Source organism: Mytilus californianus, unplaced genomic scaffold (genome assembly GCF_021869535.1).
Source record: "Mytilus californianus isolate M0D057914Y unplaced genomic scaffold, xbMytCali1.0.p SCAF_1, whole genome shotgun sequence".
In the NCBI taxonomy this organism is placed as follows: domain Eukaryota; kingdom Metazoa; phylum Mollusca; class Bivalvia; order Mytilida; family Mytilidae; genus Mytilus; species Mytilus californianus.
The window spans coordinates 82,952,310-82,970,416 of NW_026262581.1; the positions used below are offsets into that span (position 1 = coordinate 82,952,310).

At 32.8% G+C, this 18,107-nt stretch overlaps 1 protein-coding gene across 1 annotated transcript; it reads left to right on the forward strand.

Annotated features, from left to right (window-relative positions):
- The first annotated feature begins 7,393 nt into the window (after window positions 1–7,393).
- LOC127738129 (uncharacterized) lies at window positions 7,394–17,752 on the forward strand. The gene is made up of 3 exons (XM_052249261.1): window positions 7,394–7,607; window positions 15,616–15,750; window positions 17,658–17,752. The coding sequence occupies exons 1-3, from the start codon at window positions 7,394–7,396 to the stop codon at window positions 17,750–17,752; spliced, it is 444 nt and encodes a 147-aa protein (XP_052105221.1).
- Window positions 17,753–18,107: the final 355 nt, after the last annotated feature.

Consider the following 18,107-nt stretch of genomic DNA (forward strand, 5'->3'; position numbering starts at 1 on the left):
CACAAGCCCTAAATATCGTTACAAATGGGAAATATGTACTCCATACGTAGGCGTTGATGGAATGTTGCTATAAAATTGAAATGAAAAAAAGAATCTGAAGATACCAAGTGGACATTCAACTTGAGTAAAAACAGACGAAAAATTCAACACCTACTACATAGAAAATTAAAAATAGAGCTACAAGAAATCAACCTTAAACTGGGGTGAACTCAGGAAATTTTACAACAGGAAAGCTAAAATCATCTCCCTTGTCGTAAAGTTCTTTTCAAAAATTGACGCTCATTGGTAATTTCTAGCTGTTAGTCATTATAACTGTGAAGTAACCGATTCTGTGGTATCCTTTATTTCAATTTCGATAGAAAATTTGCGTCTAACAAAGTCATCATACTTTGAACAATTTAGTGACAGGACTTATTTTATTTTAAATCCGAAAATAATGCTAGATTCTTTTAATTCTTTATAAAGAGCTTCCCATATTATATGGAGTCTGCGTCAAATAAATCGAGAAACAAGTCGACAAGGTGAGAAGCACAGTTCATTTCCATAGAAATGCCGTTTTTTTGTTGAAAAAGTCCCCCAAACGTAACCAATATGTTGTCAAAAGAAAAGTTCAATAACATCTTTTTTTAATGAATAGTATCTTTTATTTTAAATTACCCGGAATACATAAACCCTAAGCAGTTCAGTGCAGCGGGCAGAGGGATAACTGCTTTTCTTTTACATATCCCATTTGCCACGGAAAATACAAATGGTGAATAAAAAATTCCAACTAAAATCGTCCCGAACCGCATATTGCGATATGTCTTGAATTTCAGTGATTAGAAACCCGTGGATTTTTTTTATTTATACAATGACTTTGTGTCAGAAAATTTGGACTGTGAATGATATCCAAAGCGCAATAATCGTGAACAAATTCGTACAAAAACATGACTGGAATAAAGAATTGACCCAAGCACGACCTAGTGCGATTTATGACCGTATATTGAGTACAAAAAGTCGGCCAACGTACAAAACGTGTTTTAGCTAATCCTTAGATTTACCCCCAAGGCTGTCGTTTTTTTGTTGTTGGCAATTAGCAAACACCCTCTGTCCCCAGCCCCTCAATAGAGTCATTTCACAACTCCTTTTTGTAAAGTTCATGTTTTACATTGTAACTATTTTTGCACTTTGCAAACGAATCTTAAAAATATCAACCCTAGTATTTTCAACACCGTTTGAGTTTTCATTTCACTCTGTAATCGTAATACTTGTGTTGCATACCAATGCATATGCTTCATTGTATGAACATTACAAACCAGAGCTTAGAAAGCAAGATTATTTTGATGTAGGTAGTCTAAAAGAGCATTTCTCCACGTTTTTGCTATTTACTAAAAATAGGATTCTAAAGCGGCAATAGCAGTGGTTGCCAATCAGAAATTTGTATTTAAGAATTTGAAAAATTTTGTAGATTTTCTAATATATACATGATATAAGACTATTTTTTACCCTTGCATTTGAAAAACACGTCACAAAAGGGTTTCAGCGGAAATAGAAATTGAAAAATAAAATCCTCCCACCCGCCCCTTTTTTTCAAAAATGTGGATAAAAGTCTACTAATTCATTTTAGCTGGCCTTTAAGAAGAGAACTTATTTCATTAATTTGAAAACCTATTCTGATTGGCAGATACTTATTTTCAATCTAGTATGTAAAATTTCGTCAACTGATCGTAATTTTGAATTAAGAATTCTACATGTTTCGAATTTGAATTTAAATTTTCGAATATATAAATTCGGATATTTAATGCTATTGATGCATTGAACCCACTTCCATAATTCACCTGAATATTGAATATTAGATATATATTCTGTCAAACAAACGCATTTCTGACATATAAAACTTGATCTGTGCTCAACTAAATTTCAAAATGAGGAGATGTACGTGTTATGATTGGCAATGAGAAAACTATCCAACAGTGACCAAAAAACGAGAATCTAAGAAACTATTGGTTGCCGTACATGCTTCAATATGGAGCAAAAGCTGTAAAAGGCAACGGCATTACAAAATGTAAAACAAATAACAAAAAACTACAAATAACAACAACCACTGTACTACAGGCTCCTGACTTCGAAAAGGCACACAGAGAATGTCGTGGGATTTAAAATGCTTGAGAGCGTTCAACACTCCCATAACCTTGACAGTGATGATACAGCACAAAACAAGACCAAACTCTTAAAATCACTTCGAACTCTGGTTTGTCGGCCTCTTTTTGGAAAGGGCTTGCTACAAAGCACAAAAATAACTAACAAAAAGACATACAGTACCTTTCTGAGAATAATGGTGAAACGAAACCTGTTTTCCTTTAGATATATGGTTGGCTTTGTATTACCACGTTTCAATGGCACAAATATTTTCTACTTCCATCTATATATTACGTGTAACAATGTTGCTCCTTGAATTAAGCTTTCATTCTAAGCTGCTTCTTTAATCTAACTTTTATATTTCCATTAAAAAAAAAAACGTTTAAAAAACTCGACATAGCTACCAGGCTAATTTTTTGTACGCCAGACGCGCGTTTCGTCAACATCAGACTCATTAGTGGCGCTAACTTAAAAAAGGAACACCAAATAAAATACGACAGAAAAATTCCGAAAAATTGTGCCCAAATACGGCAAAGGCAATCTATACCTGAGGGTATTTAAAAACCTAAGTGTATGAATAGTTCAGAATTTTCTAGAGAATACATTTACAGAAAATGAACTTATCAATGATCAAAGTGCTAATTACTCGGCTAGTGATACCATCGGCGACGAAACGTCCAGCAGCAGAAGCATCGACCAAGTGTTTGTAAAAAACTCACCAGAGATACCAGGCTTATAATTTTGTACGCTAGACGCTTGTTTAGTTGACATAAGACTCATCAGTTGCGGTAGAATTAAACAGTGTGAAGGACAAATTAACTACGCAGTTGTAGAGCTTTAAAAACTAAAAAATCCAAAAATATTGCCCCAATACGGCAATGCAGTCTATACCTGGAGGTTAGTCCAAAGTACGGAGTCTTAATTTTGATGTATATGTTACATGGACTATCAAAAAAGCTTGTGATAGAACATTCTAACAGCACCTGTATACGGATTAAAATCTCAGAGTTGATACGATATTCAAATATTTGCCTTTTCCGTCTTACTTTCTTTGATAGAAGGGCTTTGCTTTTAAAATGTTAAAGCTGTTTACAATAAATAGGGTTTGTAAGTCTGCAAGTTGAAGTATTCTGTTCAAAAGTTTTCCGAAAATATATGGTTGATCGTTATAAAATGTCTTTGTCACAAGTAACCACGGATATTTCCACTTGTCTTAGTCACGATATCGCCCTCTTTGTCTTAAGACGAACCACACGGCAGATGCCATCAGTCTAGCAGAAAGTGTCTACCCTTGTAAGAACCTGACGTCCACTCTATTGTTTGTTGAATAGTCCATGTTATCCTTGCTTTAATTAAACTTATTGTATTTTCTGAAAAATATATTTTCTCTTAACTTTGTGGGCTATCTTTTGTCTTGAAAAAAAGTGCAAGTGCTATTGTATATGCCTAATCAACAGATGTTAACAAGGGTACCGCGGCGGGCATCACGAGTGGTAATGGAAATATTGTTCCTTGTAGAGTGTATGAAACTGGATTGCTTTGAAGGTTTCTTGTCCTTTCAAGAACACTAGGTTGTCGATGCGTTATGCTCTCTTTACGAAAAATATGTTATTGTTCCAGTACTAGTAGACACAGCATCTTTATTAAGTTGTCATCAAAGTTCATATCTGTGATATTTTAAAATGTTCCGCCTCAAAACGGTCATGTCGATGCAATTGATTGGGTATAGGTTGCAAGTCAGTATCATATTAAATTGTTTAATTATACTACTTATCAAATGAACATGATAGCCTAGATAGATAAGCTGTGCAATCATGTAGACATTTGTTAAATGCTGATGCATGTACTTGACTTACTCTTGAGTTAAAACAATATTTTGACATTCAATATATTGGTTTTTGTGTATGAAAGCAATATTAAAACAAATAATTGTGTCCAATTCCGATAAGGACATTTTGAATGAGTATGAATTCGCATGGCGTGTGTTGCAAGTGTTACAGGAGACGCGTATCACTTACCCTGTCGACGCACCCGGTCTCGCTACTTTTGGAGTTTATGCGATTCCCTAGGTTTTTGTTTTTTACCTTGATTTGTCTCTTCCTAATCGCTTTACCGAATAATATCGTTATTGAGCTACTGTCGCCTTAAGTTATCGACCCGCATTGTCATAGATGTGAGTAGAGCTATGACGCAGAAAGTTTTAACTGTGCCTGCGGTAACCTTGATTTCAAGTTTATTAAAAGAGGGACGAAAGATACCAGAGGGACAGTCAAACTCATAGATCGAAAACAAACTGACAACGCCATGGCCAAAAATAAAAAGACAAACAGACAAATAATAGTACAGATGACACAACATAGAAAACTAAAGACTAAGCAACACGAACCCCACCAAAAACTGGGGATGATCTCAGGTGCTCCGGAAGGGTAAGCAGATCCTGCTCCACATGTGGCACCCGTCGTGTTGCTTATGTTATTACAAATCCGGTAAATAGTCTAACTCGGTAGGTCACATTCATGAGAAGGGAAGGGTTATGTAGTTACGACATAAGGAACATATCCGAAATCATCTGTGAAACGGTTATTCCATAACGGTCAACCAACTCGTGATGGCGTCCGTAAAATTTACGAAGGGATGATTTCAACTTCACCATTCGGAACTCTTGGTTTAATAGCTTCCTTGTGAGCAGTAATCCTCTATCAAGGAAATCATGATAGGAAATACAAGCCCGGGAATATCGTATCAATTGGGAGATATATACTCCGTATGCAGGCGCTGCTGGAATGTTGCTACATAGAAATGGAAAGTTCATAATTGGGAAGCTGAAATCATCTCTTTTGTCGTAAAGTTTTGTATTCCACCGACCCTCATTGTCAATTTCTAGATGTAAGTCAAGATATGAGGCAGACCTGACTGTATCTGTAGTATCCTTTATCTCTAGTTCGATGGGATAGATTCGTTCAACATAGTCACCAAATTTTGTATTATTTAGTGAGAGAACATCATCTATATAGCGGAACGTAAAGTTAAAGGATATTGCTAACTTCTTATCTTTCTTCCTAAGAAGTTCCTGTATGAAGTCAGCCTCATAATAATAAAGAAACAAGTCGGCAAGAAGAGGGGCACAATTGGTTCCCATTGGAATTCCGACAGTCTGTTGAAAAACACGTCCTCCAAACGTAACAAATATGTTGTCAATCAAGAAATCAAGCATCTTGATAATGTCAGTTTCAGAGAATTTTTTGTTTGAATCAGAGTGATTCTTTACAAAGTAGGATTTATCCCTCCCCAAGACAAGATAATAATATAGATGTAGTCAATATATCAATAAAACGATGCACCGTTCAATAAAATGACGTTTAAAAAAAACCAAATAAGTTCTGAAAAATATCTTGTCGGTAAATGTGATGAATATTTTCAACGCTGCTCCTTGACGTAGACGCAGTCATGGTCATCGCCATTATACAGTACTTTCTCTTCATGATGTCTCTATTAATAAACTTCTGCCATTTGTACAAAAACCGTTAGGTATTCATCACATTCGCTCGAAGCTTTATTCAGTATGCCATTCAAAAGGTCAAGTTCGTTGTCCCAAAACTTACGATACAGATCAAGGACGGACTTTTCTAATGACCTCAAATTGAATTGATATTCGAGGACATTTTCATAGTGTGCTCAACTGCCATTAAGTTTTCTTTTAAGTATTTTTTGAAAAAAAATATTCCAACTGGTATTTTTGTTTATTTTCCAAATAAAAGCCGACTTTTTAGGTTTGTTTTTATTATCCAATTGTTTGTGTTTATTTCGGTTCGTTTTATGTCATGAGCATAATGTTGATAAAAAAGCAATTTTCATCTATATAAAACGATTTACGTTGAGGCCAAGGCTTCAGAAAGAATAATGTAGTCGATTGCAGACCTTTGGTTATTAAGAATACGTTTATAAAGTCCTTCACAAACAGGGAGACAATTTACGGTAAGTAAGTCACCCGCATCTTTAAAATGACAAAGCTCTTTTTCATTATAGGATGCTTGATCACACATGATATTAAAGTTTGTAGCTTGACAATTGTCCATACATTATTCGTGAAAGTTACCTATTAATAAAATTTCATAACCAGAATGCACTAACTTTGAGCAGTGGGTTTCTAGTAATTCATACATGAATATATATTGGGTGTTTGCCGACCGATTCAATCATTTGGAAAATATTCAATTTCGATAGCATTTTTTAGTATTGCCTGTTCTAGATAGAATCCAGAAACGTTTATGTTTATCGTTTTTACTATTAAGAAGGTTATCGTCAAGAACAGGAAGTTCTGTTTTTAAACAAAGACCTAAATCTCCTTTACCTTTACCATATAACCTGTATTTTCCGATCTACGTATAAGCATGATCAATATTAGCGGGTCTATTATATGTTTTTAAAGAGGTTTCGACAATGTCTACGTTATAATTAGAGAGATAAGTGTTTAATTCGTGTAATTTGATAGTGGCACCGCTACTGTTTAAAAAGTCTATTTATTTAAGAAATAGATTTTGCCTTGGACTTAACATTTTTCCACGTTTATGCTACCGCTTTTTCCTTTCTTACAGTCCTTTGCTTCACAAGAACTATCGCCATTTACAGCGCTCGCTTCTTGGTCGAGAACCTAATACATAATACAAAACGTAGCCTTATGGCCTTTACCATTACACTTGTGACATACAGCGGACGTATGAATCCGCTAACCTCAATATCAACATAATGTTACGTTGCTGTACCTATTTGAATTATCTCCAAATTGATGAGACCTTAATGGTTTGAGGTCATCGAGATGGGGATGCACCCGACTAAAAATTTTGCAAGCTATCTTTTTAGAAAAGGCGGAATTGTCATATCCCGATCTAGAGTGGTATTGTGTTCGGGTTTTCTTATACACAGGGGGTCTCTCCATACCATCCTGTTTTTTGGTCTTTCCTCACTGATTATATTCAAATTCTTGGTAACATTGGCTACTTCCTTCGTGTTCAATAGAAACTTGCCTGCTTCACATAGATAAAGATGGTAACATGTACTTTAAAGGTTATGATCAAACTGTAGGAAGTTTCATTCAAACTTGTGGTCTAGTATTAAAAAATGTTTGACACGACCTTTTATATAACTGTTGTTATACTTTTCGTTTGTCTTTAGATAGACATTATCCTTTTTCAAGTTATCTGATAACAGTTTTTCTACACATTCATATTAATATAATATATGTTTTGCTCCAAATTTTGTTGCAGTTCAAACTCGGATGGATGGATTTGAATTGTATATATCCAATACTTCAACTATTCCTCCTTCTGCCTCTGACCTTTGCTACCAAGATCCTCCAGGTTATCCTTATCCAGACATCATTCAGACTATTTCATGCAATCAACTTGGACAATATGTCATTTATTATGATGATGTACTGGCACCCAGTAAACGTGGGAGTATTATTGAATTGTGTTATGTTGCCATAAATGGTACTTAAAATATTTCTATTATAAAATGACATTAACACTTACAATCTTTCTGCACCAAATACACAATTCGACAATTTTAAAATGTCTCCTCGATGATGACCGAGGCCTAATATTTGACAATCCAGTTGCAAACGTTGAAAAGCTAATAAAAATAAAAAAATAAAAAAAAACAAAGGTAAGGCAAACAGGAGATGATTTCACTTAAAAAATGATATAATAGAAATTATTTCTCTGCCAAACAAAAGTTCAACACAAAATGATAAACACAAATCTTTTGATAAAGTAAAGTCGATCGATTAACTTTTTACCTAATGTTAAATTACAATATAGCAATTATTTTAGAAGTTATACGCTTACTGGTATGCCTTTTGGCAAGCAAGATGACAAAATACGAAATTGTTGCCCACATTTGCATTTTAAACTATTTACTAGTATAAAGCATGTATAGCTAATGATAAAATGTTTTATATTTAATTATGGTATCGGTAGACAATCACAACATTCTCATAGGTACTTCCATCAGGTACGTGAATTTCTATTTTTCCAGCATCTTTTCAAATATTTTAGGTTGTAAAAAACATTTTTGGGGAAGTAGCTGCACTAAGTCCTGTACAGAACGATGTATAGACCAAAATTGCTATCCTGGAAATGGTTCGTGTGTTTTGGGGTGCAACACTAAAAACTGTTTGAATGATACTTGCGATAAAAGAACTGCAGTGTGTACCAACGGTTGTAGGGAAAGACGAACTGGAACGTATTGCAACAAATGTAAGTTACTTTACCAAGACCACTTAGACCAAGATTTCGACATAACATGACAACTTACACTGCAGTCAACGTATTAATTGAATGTAAGTTTCAAAGATACATTTAAATGAACTGTATCAGAGAACAGACGAGCTAGTGCAAATTGCTACTCCCGATCAGTCATCATATCCTTTATGTACAGTAGGTATAGTGTACGTTTGGGATTGTGTTTTTTCTCGAGTGAATTGATCTGGTTTTTTCGAGTGTGATCATGTTTTTTGTCGTCTGAATATGAAGTTCAATGTAAAAAACATACTTCCTTTCAAGTAAAACATGAAACCGAAGCTTTAAATAGAAATATAGTATTAATTTCGTATTAAAAAGTTATCATTAACCATACATTGTTTTTATTATAAAAGTTGAATTAATCATAAGATGCTTTCATTCTTAAATATAGAATTAAGACCCTTTTATACACATACGAATGCAAAATTCAATGGAAATGCATTCATAGAATATTTAATAGCTTTCGTTTGTAGAAACTTCACGAAAATATTTGTAATAGGAAGACTTTGAGTAGAAATTTATTTTTGTGTGTCCAGTTTAGATAGATAGATAGAATTTACAGGTCTTTTAATATATAAATTATACTGAAATTTCCTTCAGTGTTGCAATTGACAATAGGTATGTACTATTTCAAAATAGCAAATGAAATAACTGTACAAAATGATATCTTTTAGCATATCCATGTGCATCTCGCAAATTGGAAATACATTTGAACCAAGGGGGTATTTCCCGACAATTTGCTAATCGAGTCTAAAACTGTCATATGTTTTTTTGTATATAGAAATGAATGATGATCAATAGAAATAGAAAAAAAAACATGGAAGTGTGTGGCTGAAAAACATAGAAAAAGACCAAAAGCATTTCATATCATGAAAAGGTTTTATTCAAGTCAAAAAATTGAAAAGGTAGCCATGCAAACGGACGATACTGACTTCAGAGCGCACTATACTTGTGTCTGGTATCACTCTCATTATCTAGTCTCTAGACAAAATGTTTGGGAAGCAAAACACATGAACAGTTTTTCACAAAACCAACTGTGTTTTCACAATGAAATAACAACGGATTCATTTATTTTCGTGTGAACCAATTTTCATGGAATGAAAAAAAACTTTTTTTCGTAGATAGTTTATTTCGTAGTATTGACTACGATTGTATACAATGCTTCAGGTAGAATAACTGTATACCGCCATCTTGGATCGTAAAATAGCAGTTTACAATCGGTATAGTTCTTTTTTTAAATCTGCAAATTTTGAGACAGATTGGCATTAATGTGTAAGAGTGTTCATTTGAATCAAGAAAAAATAATGCTTTATTACATTATTTAGACTGTTTTATCAAATACCAAATATTTGTGTTTGTTCGAATCAAATTTTTATTTTGCCTTTTAAGGGGAGACAACTCAAATAGTAAAATATTCATAAAGGAATGATAAAGAAATTTTCATTTTTTACTTATAGCAAGAAAACAAGTTCGATGACACCATTTTTTCTTTTTATTTTCTAAAAGAGGGACAAAAGATACCAGAGGAACAGTCAAACTCGTAGATCGAAAACAAACTGACAACGCCATGACCAAAAATAAAAAGACAAATAGACAAATAATAGTACAGATGACACAACATAGAAAACTAAAGACTAAGCAACACGAACCCCACCAAAAAATGGGGGTGATCTCAGGTGCTCCGGAAGGGTAAGCAGATCATGCTCCACATGTGGCACCCGTTATATATATAAAGTATATTTCAAAACCTATCTTTTAATATTTTATTTCAAAATTTTATCTCATAGATTTCTTTTTATTCACAAAAAAGTGTTTTTTTTCATTAATAATGTATGCAAATTTGGTTAATTTTACACGACTAATAGCTTGAAAAAAAACATGGTGACCCCTACTTTTTATTATATTTTTGAAAAAATCATGGAAAAATCTACATTTTGGCAGAGTATAAGAAAATTCTATCTGAGGAAATATATACCGATGATCCACCTTAAGGAACATTGCATTTAAAATAAGATTAGTAACCCACGCATAATAAACACACAGTACTTCAGCTCTAATTCGGTCTAAGGGCACTAATGGACCTAGAGAGTTCAACATCAGTTTTAGTATGATTTCATTGTTTATCAACTGAAATTATGTGTATATGTTTCATTTAATCATTCCAATACAGATTTATATGTATTAGCGTCAGGGCGTATCGAAAAGTTGGGGATTGCCAGCGGTACAAACAAAGTGGTAATAACAAAAGCGTTTGATACTGACATTTCTTCGTTTTTTTTCATGTATACTAGCGAAAAAAGTCTTGTGCATCAGTACCATCTAAGATCAACTTTGTCTTTGGAGTTGCCTTCCTAACTTTAGATATGATGAAATTAATTAGTAAACTGAAAAAAAAACCCAAAAAACTAATTAATCGAGGTTTAAACAGCAAACATTAAAATAAACGGTTTGCTACACATATCGTTTGGTAATTCCTTCAAGCCCACATAATATAATTAATCAGAATTTCTCTATGACAGATAACATTGCAACTGACGCTTCAGTATCACAGATTCAATTTGGTACCAAACCGACTTATCTTGCAAATGACGGAGATAAAACATCGTGTTTCAAGAGACAAGGAACTAACGTACGGATTCAGGTTGACATGACGGAAATAAGAATCGTGACAGAAATGTATCTCACAGGCAAAGGTATGTCAGTTTACAGGTTTTTACATTTGAATTACAAATCAATAAGCAATCAACCCTCACTTCAAAATTATTAATTAAGTTGCCTTTATATATTTTTACAAAAAAATAAAAAAAAAATAAAAGAACTTAATATATATCCATATATATCAGTGCTTTTGAATAACTTGGGTTTGAGGCTGGACTGGTGTTAATGAGCAAAAGTATACACTTTTGATCTAACTATAGCACTTACCATACGTGGAACAATGAGTATAAGATTATCAATAAAAAAGCAAGTGAAATGTGTCCATTAACTTAGTTCGATGTAGTCCTTGCTTGGGCATCTCAAACCGGAAAAGGAAAACCAAAGCAAACACTCTGATAAAAGTCCAAGGTACGTTCAAAATTCGTATGCAGAAGAATGAAAAATCCGTATGGCGAAATAAAATGAACGAAATGAAAATAACAGCCCATAAAACATCAAACACAAAACTACAGATTTTGACACGAAAATCGCGAAAACCAGGAAATCAGGTGGACAGGGCTAACGATATGTAAGGTATGTAAGATTAGCTTTTTTAGATTTATTTATATGTTTGTTTGATTGTTCTAGTCAGATGTGTTGTATGTCTGTGATTGACGTTTACACAGTTTTGGCTGCTGGATCCAAATTATTGTCACATTAACATATGTCTTTTTGGGTTACTTACCAAAATTTGCCAATATAACAAAACTTAAAGCAACTGTCATACAAGTGGGATGTTGAGCTAGCTATAAAACCAGGTTTTGTTTAAACAGTATTTATTAATGAAAAAATTTACAAGAATAAAATATTACAATACAATGTTAGATAAAGTTCAAATATGGGATTCGGAAACAAGTTTATGAACTATTTTACCAATTTTGATAATAATTGTACTCCCAAAGAAAGGTTTTGTAGTTAACTCATTAATTAATGTTTTTCGTATTTTAATCATTCTGTCATGTTTTCAGTGAATGCTACAATAAAGGGCAGTGTACATACAATTTACGCTTCAAATTCAAGTGGTGACCCGGAAAAGGGAATTGTTTTACACCGTGGGGAATCTTTACCAAAAAATATCAGCACAAATGCCGTTTTCAGATACTTGACATTTGTACCAGATAATAAGAGTGCAGTAATAGAACTTGAAATTTGTGAAATTGGGATCGTTGGTGAGTATTTGAATCGAAACGAGGTACACAAATCTGAAATGATAATGGATAAGGTTGAAGTTGTTATTACGTTACCAAAACGTTAAACTAAGGCAAATCCTTTGAAAACAAATAACATATTCTATTTTGTTTAAACCATCATTTGAGTTTCAAAGTTATTCTGATGCCTGGAATACATAAAATTTTAATTTTATTGTTATTATTATTGAAATTTATAATTTGTTTTCTCTTATCAGACTGTGTAGATGTGTTATTTCTGGGTATTCCGTTCAGACGAAGACTGACGTATTATTTGGTAATAAAGTCCGTCAGTGAGCAATTCAAGCTATTCTTACTTTAGGTCAAGTATGCTTTAGCAATTTCGAATCCGAATTTTAACATGCAGTAGTTTACAGGACTTTAATAAAACTTCTAATCTTTTATTTGTTTTTCTACATCTGAAGTATGCTTTAACGGTTTCATCTGAAATCTTTACATCATGTTGTGTTTTATCCAGTCTAAAGATGTTTCGTTCAGATAAGTACATGTCAAATGGTTTTGGACTGTTATCTTCCTTAACTTTTGCATCGTTATATTACAATTTCTCTTAAAACATTTTCTTTCTATGGTTTTTAAAATTATTTAGTTGTGAAATGAATCTTCGGCATAAAAATTGCAAAACTATTCAAAATACTACTACTTTTTGGTTCACACGTGCAGAGTAGCTACATGTATATGTATAAAACGCTTTATATTTGTCCAAAAAGATTGCCACATAAACAGTTACTATCTTCTGGCAGAGAAAAAAGAAAACCAGACTACTAAAATTGAAATTCCAATATCTACCAGATTTATACGTCTAGTAGAAACAGGAATTCTTATTTATACGAATGAATATCCAGTATCAATAGGAACTCGAATATCTGTTGGTAGAAATGGGGATATCCAGATTTAAGCAAGGAGGATCCTTGATTGAAGTTACTATAGATGATTACTTCAAAACTATTTTGATGTATTTCATAATGAAATAAACTTAATATCAAGCTTTTTTGAATCAAAAATAAAAGAGGTGGTGCCAATTTTCTATCAATTTAATTCACAACAGGACTTTTGTTTTCTAAAAATCCTTCAATCTTTTACTAAAATTTTACAGTACCATATAAGCTATTTTAAAGTTTTAGTGTGCATGTATTATCGAAATTTGTTCAAATTAATGATGGTTAAATTACTTGAAATTTGACAGATTTTAGCAAAGATTTAGTAATCATAAGGATATTCTTCACCAAAACCAAACTTCTATTAGAAGTGTACTAGTCTTGTATTTTTATAGTTTGTCAAATAGAAAATAATTCGCTTACCTAAATGCTGTCTTTCCATACAACATTTGAGAACAAATTGGGCCCATAACACCTTCTTTGTACTACCTCTTTCATTTTACAATTTATCTCTTAGTCTGTCTAATGCACAAATCGTAAAAGTCATGATAATTTTCAATTTGTTCTGAACATTTTGTAATTAGGAATTGTCGTAAAAATGGACAAGCGCAAAGATGTTTTATACGAAATTTTTGATTAACGAATAAGTAACCAAAACACTATGATAGAAAAAATGAATATCATCATCTTTTCCTCAAAATTGACAAAAATGGATGACTTCAAAAAGAATCTATGACAACATGATGATTTCAACTTTCCAATTGTCAACTTCATATTTCTCAGCAGTAACACACTCTCTGCTCCTTCGTATGACGTTTACATATCTCAGTTTAGGCGTTACTCTCGTTCATATTCACACTACACGGACTTTATTAACATTGGTGTCCTCCTTATACATAAACTGATCCAACAGAGTTATAAGGAAGAACGACTTAAATCGACACTACATAAGTTTACGTTCACTACCACCAATTGGTTGACCGATAAGATGTGTCGGTGTCTCAACTCACTAGCGACAGGTGGTCTTAGATCTTTATACATTAATAAAGTCATCTGATCTGTATCCGATTGGATCCTATTCCCGATTGTAACATTTTGACTGAATTAGTATGGTGATGAATGCATAGCAGGAGATATACCCTGTCGATGCACCTGGTCTCACTCATTTTGGAATTCATGCTAGTCCCATGTTTTGTTTGTTACCATAATGTGTCTCTTCCTATTCGTTTACGAGATATGATCATCGGTAAAAGTGAAATCAAAGTTGGTTGATATAGTTTAACGATTGATTTTTTCATTTTATATGGAATTCTACTTTTTTTTAATTTACCTTTGAGTTCGGTGTTTTTGTTTATACTTTTTTTGGATATGGACTGAAATTTAGCCTTGCAACAGGCCACTTACGGACCCCTCTAAAGAGGTTTTTTAAGGGTTTTGTAATTTCCCATTCTGACCGGACGTGGCTGCGAATGTATACAACCCGCAAAAATCAAACGGATGCCCCACTTCGGCAAGAATTTTACTGCCGGGTGGAGCAGACCAAGTGACCATATCCCTATTCCCCAGCCACCTAAGGAGTTGTTTAGAAGCTATATGTCAATTTCACTATAGAACGTTCATAAAACAAAAGTAGAAAGTGAAATACGGCACTGAGTTTTTCTAAAACAGGTGTTTTTCTTAGAATGTAAGGATTTGTTAGATTTTGATTTGTCATATTTTCTTCGTTTATACTGACGTGCAAACTTATTTTATCATTTCTATCGTGATTACATTGCTGATCGTCCTGCGGTATGGGATAATGTAAGGGACACAGTTTGTCAACAGTATATTCTAGCTCTAGGAACATTTAGGAATATTTTTTTTTTCATTATATTTTTACCCAATGTTCCTAAGAAATTTTCTATACACTTTATCGTTTTGAATTGTGTATATTTCTGTTGGTACAGCTAGCTCTAGATTGTTACTAAAATTTGTCGTACTTTAATATTGCACGAGCTTCCGAGGGAGGATATTCACCAATATCTATGCAATAACCCTTTTATTGCATATCAAAGCATGGAAAAACTGTTTAAAACATCTTTTTGTCATTCAATGACGTCATTAATTTGATGCACTAGTGATATATTAATGTAATGTTACATTCTGTATGAATTATGTTGTTGCTTACAATGATAATTATTAATGGAATTTTTTAGCTGTGTGCTTTTTTAACTCACCCAATTCATTTACATTTCAAAGTGATTGATTGTTCTTTTCTTGCATTTGTCATTATTAAAAAAACCAAGCCGTGTCCTATCGGGCAAAATTAATTAAAAAGCTATTAATATGGAACAAGCTTCGACAACTTCTTGTCAAAATTATCAATGAAATTATGTCATATGAAACCATGTTATATCTAAGTGTTTTTGTTTTAAGGATGTCCTTCTTCACAGTATGGTCCAATTTGTAACAGAACATGTCCATCAAATTGTCATGGACCATGTGATCTTGAAACAGGACACTGCATATTAGGCTGTTTAAATGGGTGGATTGGTGAAATATGTGACCAGGGTAAAGAAATTAAACATATTTCTGTCTATTTTTTATACTAATTTTGCGGTAAATTTACATACTGAGATTAAATCGAAGAGATAACATAGGTACCTAAATTTATTCCAACGAATGTAACAGGAAGGAAAACAGCCTTTCGCATTTCAGTTTCATTTATTTGTTAAACACAATTATAGTTCGAAGAACAACGATATATATATCAGTTCCTTAACCTTCGTTTCATTGATATGACAAAAGTATGTAACAACTTCATATCATGTCTTTTTTTACCAGTACCTTACACTTCAATGATGTGACAATATACCATTAATAATTATAACCAACTGCAAATGTTCCCCTTAAATCACTTAATGAAAGATTGCAGAAGTGGGTTCCATTAGTATTTACATACATCAGAAAAAGTTAAAATAATATTTTTAAATTATTTTGACTGAGAAACGCAAATTTTCATGACAATGGGTCAAATAAATTATACATTGATTTTACAGCGTGTAGTTCTGGTTTTTATGGAATGGAGTGTCTTCTTAATTGTTCTTTAAACTGTTTAACGCCACAATGTGATCATACAACTGGAGGCTGCACTGGTGGATGTACTAGAGGGTGGAAGGGATTCAATTGTACACAAGGTTGATAGATTTATTTATATATGTTTGTATAAAGAATAGAAATAGAACGATAAATACAGACATGCTGACTAAGTGTATCACCAAATTAAACACATAATTTTTAATGCCGTTATGTTTACAAATCTCGTAATTACTTGGCTTTACATCTGTAGTAGCCACAGTCCTCATGAAAATAAGATGATGTAGTATGATTGCAAATGAGACAACTCTTCACCAGAGAACAAATTACATAGACTTAAGAAAATAAAGGTCACCGTACGGCCTTCAAAATGAGCAAAACCCATACCACATAGCAAGCTATAAAAGGCCCCGAAATGACATGTGTAAAACAATCAAAACGAGAAAACTAACGGCCGAATTTATGTACAAAAGAAAAGACAAACACAAATATGATATACAGTAAGAACCACTGTTCTCTTTTCCTCGACTGTAATATCACTTGATGCAACTTTTCATTAAATCTGTACTAGTCATTAGCAACATGAAAGGTAACACTAGTGGAGCAGAAACTGGTTTTCTTTCTTAAACATGGTTTAAACTTCGTTTTGTTTGGGTTTGTGTCTTTATCTCAGTATATAGATTTCTGAGTAAATTGGTTGCTTTGTTTCTTCGTCTTATTCTTTATTTTGAACATTGTGTCCTTCTTTTTATTTTTTTTATTTTTGTAGTATTTTATCTTTCAATGTCTATAAAGTTTAATAAACTTTCTCTAGATACACTGGGTTTTATTTCAAGCGTTTATTTTCAGTAATAAATATGTGTACTATGGTAAGAGAATCAACATCATTTGATATTTTGTAAAATTACGTATTACCATGATTAGAACATGCACATTTACCTTTTTGGTTTTTTTTGCAATACCTTATTGGCAGATATGTGTAATCACCCCGAGTTATGCTGTGCGTGTCACTAGTGCAGCAATATATGCTGATCATATGATAAATGTTATTTGCTTGTCCAGTCGTATTTCTCTTTTAGTCATGGTGTGTTCCGCTTTTCTTCCACTAATGATGTATAATTACCAAGTTGGTATCCTTACTCTTTTTATGCTTATTCTCCATAATCTTATTTTCCCTTCTTTCTTACGGTATATTTTAACTGTTGCAAATGTTTTATCTTCTATTGGAATTAAAGATACAAGACATGCTGATAGATTGAGTTTATATGAATTATAGGACATTTCGTGTATTCACTACAACCATATGATTAGTAGACTACCCTTTTTGTGTCATTGATACATGCATAGAAATCATAATGTAGAACAAAAACTCTTTTGAATTTTAACAATTGCGTGGCTATTAAATATTTTTATTATATCATATATTACTTATCGCAACACTTCGTGTATGACAAGAATGGAACATGGTAAGCAATGAAATAAACAGGTATCTAAGTTACTTCAAGTAAAAATATAAACATACAAACAAATCCCGTCAATTAAACTTGAGAGCCAATTTTCAGAATTTATCTTCATCTATAAAAACATCTCGCTATAAATGTTAAAGTTCATGATCGTGTTTATTTCCGATTTCCAACAACATATTTAAGCAAATAAATGATTCGTAATGCTAGCGGATTGCTCAAAGCGGAATGTTGGTATGTTTTAGCAATTTTCTTTTATTATAAAAATATTCAAGAAGGATATAATAAACGATAATGAAAGGATACCAGTATTACCCTATTTTTTAAGTCCGTGTGACTTCGACCGTTAGTATTACAAAAAGATATAAC

What these genes read in the sequence shown, in the direction of transcription:
- LOC127738129 (XM_052249261.1), top strand. Translation starts at nt 7,394, where the DNA reads ATGGATGGATTTGAATTGTATATATCCAATACTTCAACTATTCCTCCT. An exon ending in GTGTTATGTTGCCATAAATG is followed by an intron (nt 7,608 to 15,615) that starts GTACTTAAAATA and finishes TTTTGTTTTAAG; the next exon opens with GATGTCCTTCTTCACAGTAT. An exon ending in TGGTGAAATATGTGACCAGG is followed by an intron (nt 15,751 to 17,657) that starts GTAAAGAAATTA and finishes TCTTTTGAATTT; the next exon opens with TAACAATTGCGTGGCTATTA.